This window comes from Mustelus asterias, chromosome 22 (assembly GCF_964213995.1).
Source record: "Mustelus asterias chromosome 22, sMusAst1.hap1.1, whole genome shotgun sequence".
NCBI lineage: Eukaryota > Metazoa > Chordata > Chondrichthyes > Carcharhiniformes > Triakidae > Mustelus > Mustelus asterias.
This window is the reverse complement of record NC_135822.1, coordinates 9298007-9304096: the sequence shown is the minus strand read 5'-3', so window position 1 is coordinate 9304096 and position 6090 is coordinate 9298007. Positions and strand designations below refer to the sequence as shown.

General features: G+C 47.7%; 1 protein-coding gene across 1 annotated transcript in view; it reads right to left on the bottom strand.

Annotated features, from left to right (window-relative positions):
- plekhn1 (pleckstrin homology domain containing, family N member 1) overlaps positions 1 to 6090 on the bottom strand; it is a 51581-nt gene that overhangs the window by 695 nt on the left and 44796 nt on the right. Inside the window, exon 16 of the mRNA XM_078239713.1 lies at positions 925 to 1152. Within this exon, the coding sequence (XP_078095839.1) occupies positions 925 to 1152 (228 nt within the window). The remainder of the gene's footprint in view (positions 1 to 924; positions 1153 to 6090) is intronic.

The following is a 6090-nucleotide window of genomic DNA, read 5'->3' as shown; positions in this document are numbered from 1 at the left end:
CTGTGGTGTCACCCATTTTTTTTGTCAATGATGAGATTGAATAATTTGTTAAAGACTTTATTATAAATGATGTGTGGGATGTTAATAAAGGCTGTCTTGTATCTGCTTTCGGAGTGTATGTTATGCACTCCGAAAGCTTGTGCTACCAAATAAACCTGTTGGACTTTAACCTGGAGAATTCTTACTGTGCTTACCCCAGTCCAACGCCGGCATCTCCACATCATTGTATCTGCGACACACATAGAATCCCTTTGGTGCAGAAGGAGACCATTCGGCCCCATCGAGTCTGCGCCAACCACAATCTCACCCAGACCCTATTCCTGTAACCCCACATATTTACCCTGCTAATCCCCCTGACACTAGGGTCAATTTAGCATGGCCAATCAACCTAACCTGCACATCTTTGGACTGTAGGAGGAAACCCACGCAGACACGGGGAAAAACTTCACGCAGACAGTGACCCGAGGCTGGGATTGAACCCGGGTCCCTGGCACTGTGAGGCAGCAGTGCTAACCGCTGTGCCACCCAATCATATCGGGCAAGTTTACCACTGGCAAACAAGCGAACAGTGTGAGTTAGTGTCAGTCTATCCTTTAGAAAGGGTTTGTTTTCCTATGACAGATACAGAATCCAGTTGATTCTCTCTCTGCCCAGTTTAGTCAGGACACCCCAGCACAGAAGAACCTCACTGAAACAAGCACGGAAGACCAGCAGAGTCAGAGGATTTGCCATTTGAACCTAAAAACCAGCCTGGCCTCCGGCCTTCTTCAAAGATTCCACCCTTTCAACGCATTATAGGCCAAGGGGCATTTGTTTGAGATGCTCCCCCCCCCCCCCGCCCCCAACCCCCACCCTCCTTTCTGGATAACACTCTTGTTCCAGTGACCGTATTAACTCTTTTCATGCCCCAGCATAAATACTTACATCCCTAATCCAGAAATGGTCGAGAGGAGACACTGGCCGAGGGAGATATGGTTCAGCGTACGGTGGAGACAGGGGGTTAGTCCAGGCATTTTCATCCAGGTATGAACAGGAGCTGCTCTCTGACTGAGAACTTGATGGCAGAGATGAGCGGGGTAAGCATTCCAGTCCCAACACCCGCGTGTCACTCCACTGCTCTCTTGCTAACGAACCATTCTGTTTGCTGGCACGCTGGGGAAAATAAACATTAAAGGATTTTTATTTTGGGGCGATCTTACAAAGAAAATATTCGAAGTGTCTAACCAGCATGAAAACGGGAGGGAACCGCACTCACGAGCTCCCAGACGCTGGTTGGAATTTTACTGCCGCGTCCGCCATGGGAATCGGAGCGGGCGAGGGGCGGACAATGGGAAAGTGCATTGACGTCGGGCGGAATTTTACGGTTTTGGGACGAGCGAGGCCACAAATCCCCCAGGTTATCCTAAGGCACTTAGAAAATAAAATGATCCCAAATGTAATTCTCGCCAGTAAGGGGAGTGGGCAGAGCCTCTTCATACCGGGAAGCTGGATGCTGAGCCCTAGGGGCACCATTGCGCAGGTGTCCAAACTCGCAGTGCACTATGTAAACTTCCCCCAACATCCTAGATGTCTCTTGAGCGCCGCCCCGGGCATTACCTGCCCACCCCCTCCCCACCAGATATAACCCCTGCCCTCTTACCAGCTCGCCTTGCCAATCGATGAACCGGTAAGATCTTCCCCTTGGCTTTTAACAATTTTAAAATTTTCTTTGGAGGGATTTAACACTAAGGAGTGAAACCCTCAACCAATAGCCTTTCCCAGAGCAAGATTGGATGCAGAATTCTTCTACACTGCCTCAACAATGACCCTCAGTGCCAGTCTCAGAAAGAAAGTCTCGACTGAATGTGGCGGCCATTTTCTGAGCCCCATGCCATTGATCACTTCCAGGTATCTGGCCATTGTCTCCTTGCTGTTCGTGGGAGCTTGCTGTGCACCAATTGGCTGCCATGTTTCCGGCAATAAACGGTGGCTACATTTCACTGTACTTTTCATTGGCTGTAAAGCTTTTCGGGACTTCCTGTGGTCAAGCACTATATAAACACAAGTCATTTCTTTCACTCTCCAGGTGAGGTTACTATCTTCATGTTGGATTGAGTTGTGGATTGGTTCAATTTTTGCTTGGAATTAGGTGACTTGGTGAGAGAAATTCAGCGCGAGTAGGCAGTGGGGATTATCACCAAATTTGGGTGGCACAGTAGTGGGCAGCACTGCTGCCTCACAGCATCAGGGATCTGGGTTCAATTCCCGGCTTGGGTCACTGTCTGTGCGGAGTTTGCACATTCTCTCTGTGTCTGCGTGGGAGTGCTCCAGTTTCCTCCCACAGTCTGAAAGATGTGTTGGTTAGGGTGCATTGGCCGTGCTAAATTCTCCCTCAGAGTACCCGAACAGGCGCCGGAGTGTGGCCACTAGGGGATTTTCACAGTAACTTCATTGCAGTGTTAATGTAAGCCTACTTGTGACACTAATAATAAATAAACTAAAAGTATGGGTTGGATTTGAACTCATATTCCAGACGTGTTCCCAACTTTGAAAGTTCATCATGTCCACTATCTTCTAATTGTTACTGAAAGGAATGCATCATCAGGCCAACAGTTGGTGACACATTCTTTCCTCAGATAAAAGACTATAAGAAACTTCGTGTTCCACTGAAGCACCTGTTAATTATACCATGACACGACAGTTTGCACTCATCTTGCGTCAACAGCACCTTGGAATGTTTGCACATAATTAAACCACTTCCTGTTATCCTTTGGCCACAGGTGTTCACAGTTATTACTGGGGAAGGAATGTTTGCATTGTTTTTATTCATCCACAGGATGTGGACGCCGCGAGCAAGGCCAATGTTTATTGCCCATCTCTAATTGCCCAACGGAGTGGCTTGTTAGGCCACTTCAGAGGGCATTTAAGAGTCAACCAGATTGCTTTGGTTTATTTACTTTATTATTAGTGTCACAAGTAGGCTTATATTAACACTGCAATGAAGTTACTATGAAAATCCCCTAGTCGCCACACTCCGGCGCCTGTTTGGGTACACTGAAGGAGAATTTAGCACGGCCAATGCACCTAACCAGCACGTCTTTTGGATGTAGGCCAGACCAGGAAAGGATGGCAGATTTCCTTCCCTAAAGGACATTAGTGAAGCAGATGGATTGTTAATGACAATTCAATTATCTTAATACTGGCTTTTTATTCCAAATTTTTTGAATTGGCTGAACTAAAATTTCCTAGTTGCCGTGGCGAGTTGATAACTCAGGCTTCTGCATTAGCAGTCCCGACCACGGTGTGTACACAGAGGGCGGGATTCCCCGGCCGCGCTCGTCCCCAAGACTGGGAAATCCTGCCCGAGGTCAATGGACCTTTGTATGATCCGTGTCCCGCCCACTACGATTCCCGTGGCAGGCGGGACGGGAAAATTTCACCCAGTATTTTAAAAGGTTTATTTATTATTGTCACAAGTAGGCTTACATTAACACTGCAAGGAAGTTATTGTGAAAATCCCCTAGTCGCCACACTCCGACGCCTGTTCGGGTACACGGAGGGAGAATTTAGCACGGCCAACGCACCCTAACCAGCACATCTTTCGGACTGTGGGAGGAAACCGGAGCACCCGGAGGAAACCCACGCAGACACGGGGAGAACGTGCAGACTCCGCACAGACAGTGACCCAAGCCGGGAACCGAACCCGGGTCTCTGGCGCTATGAGACAGCAGTGCTAACCCACTGTGCCACCGTCCGCGTGTGCTCAAGTTTAAAGACAACAGTATCCATCTGAGGTTAAATTATTTGGTTGCAAGTGGACATTATTTTAGTGGAATACAAGAGAAAAAAAGAGATAACAATAATGTTGCACCTTATCGTTTCACATATTTACAACTTAGGAAGATAGATGACAGGAGGCCATTCAGCCCGTTGTACCTGTGCTGGTGCTTTGGAAGAGAAATCCAATACTTTACTGGAACCCATAGCCCTGCTATTTTTTTCCTTTTCAAGAATATACCCAATTTTAAGCAGGATGTTCCAAAGTGCTTCATAACCAATGGGCTTCATAGAAATCATAGAAACCCTACAGTGAGGAAGAAGGCCATTTGGCCCATCGAGTCTGCACCGACAACAATCCCACCCAGGTTCAATCCCCTTTGGTTAAGCAAATGCAGCTTTCAATTCTCACTCACCAAGAATCTATAATCAGCAATGAAATAAATGATCAGCTGATCTATTTGACTGACTGGATGGTGTTGGCCAGGACATTGGGAGAGCTCCCTGTTCTTCAAATGGTTCCATGATGTTTACCTCCACCTGAACATGTAGGTGGTGTGGCATCTCAGCTTAATGTCTCATCCAGGAGATGGCATTCTTAGTAAGGGAGAATTTCCTCACCCCTGTGCAGAAACTTCAGCCTCCATCAAACAGTCATGTCTTAGAGCGAGGCTTAAACCCACTCACGGTTACAAACGCATCACCTCGGCTGACACTTCAGTGGTCTAGCGACAGACTAACCAACCTTTATAAAACATGTGTGAGTTAGGTGGATTGGCCATGATAAATTGTCCATTAATGTTAGGGGGATAAGCAGGGGGAATAGATGGGGTTACAGGGATCGGACCTGGTGGGATTGTTGTTGGTGCAGACTCAATGGGCTGAATGGCCTCCTTCTGCACTGTAGGGATTCTGTGATTCTATGATCATCAGTTTGGCATTAAGCTAAACCAAGCAGCAAGAGTTTGGGTTCCGTCCCTCATTGTGGCCGTGTTAATGGGTCTCAGTGGCAGTTAAGGGTAATTAGCCACAATTACAACTCCCCTATTGGTGCTGAGAGGGAGGACTTTTCAGGGTGAATTTTTATGCCCATCTATCCAAAAGCCCAAGAATGTGTGGGTTAGGTGGATTGGTCATGTTGAATTGCCCCTGAGTGTCAGGGGTTATGATGTGGAGATGCCGGCGTTGGACTGGGGTAAACACAGTAAGAGGTCTCACAACACTAGGTTAAAGTCCAACGGGTTTATTTGGGAGCACAAGCCACTAGCTTTCAGAGCGCTGCCCCTTCATCGGGTGAGTGGGACTGGTGGGACTGGTGGGATGCTCTTTCGGAAAGTTGGCACAGACTCGATGGGCCGAATGCACTGTAGGAATTCTAAGGAACACTTTTAGGTAATCATTATAAAGATTTTGGAGATTAGGGGGAAAAGGGCTGTTTGAGTGGGGCAGTTAGAAATGAAACATCATATGATGAAATCTCCTGAATTACATCCAACTAGATTTGGCAGCAGTACCAAAGGGTGTTGGCCCATTCGGTGTGATGGAAGGGAAGATGGAGACGGAATAATCTAAAAACCTCCCGTCATATCTTGCATAGGTCGCTGCTTATCTCCACTTGGCGCAGCGTTGCCTATAGCAACCCGTTCAAATAAAAACCACAATAAAATATTCCAGCACAATGCTGGAAGTCTGGAATAAAAGCAAAGAAAATGCTGGAAATACTCAGCAGGTCGGGCAGCCGCTGAGGAGAGAGAAGCAGAGTTAACAGCTGGAATTTTACTGTCCACGGGAATCGGAGTGGGCAAGGGGTGGACCACGGAAAGGTCCGTTGACCTCGGGCGGGATTTTAATGGTTTCGGAACGAACGAGGCCGTCAAATCCCGTTCTACGTTTCAGCAGAATGTCTGGCCAGAATTCCCTGGCCATTCACGCCAACGGGGTCTTCTGGTCCCGCTGACGGTGCGCCCCTGCTGCAGGTTTCCTGGAAACAATGAGAGTAAGAAGTTTAACAACACCAGGTTAAAGTCCAACAGGTTTATTTGGTAGCAAAAGCCACACAAGCTTTCGGAGCTCTAAGCCCCTTCTTAAAATAGCCCCATTAAAATCCCGCCCGAGGTCAACGGACCTTTCCATGGTCCGCCCCTTGCCCACTCCGATTCCTGTGGACAGTAAAATTCCAGCCGTTAACTCTGCTTAGAAGGGGCTAAGAGCTCCGAAAGCTTGTGTGGCTTTTGCTACCAAATAAACCTGTTGGACTTTAACCTGGTGTTGTTAAACTTCTTACTGTGTTTACCCCAGTCCAACGCCGGCATCTCCACATCAGAACAATGAGAG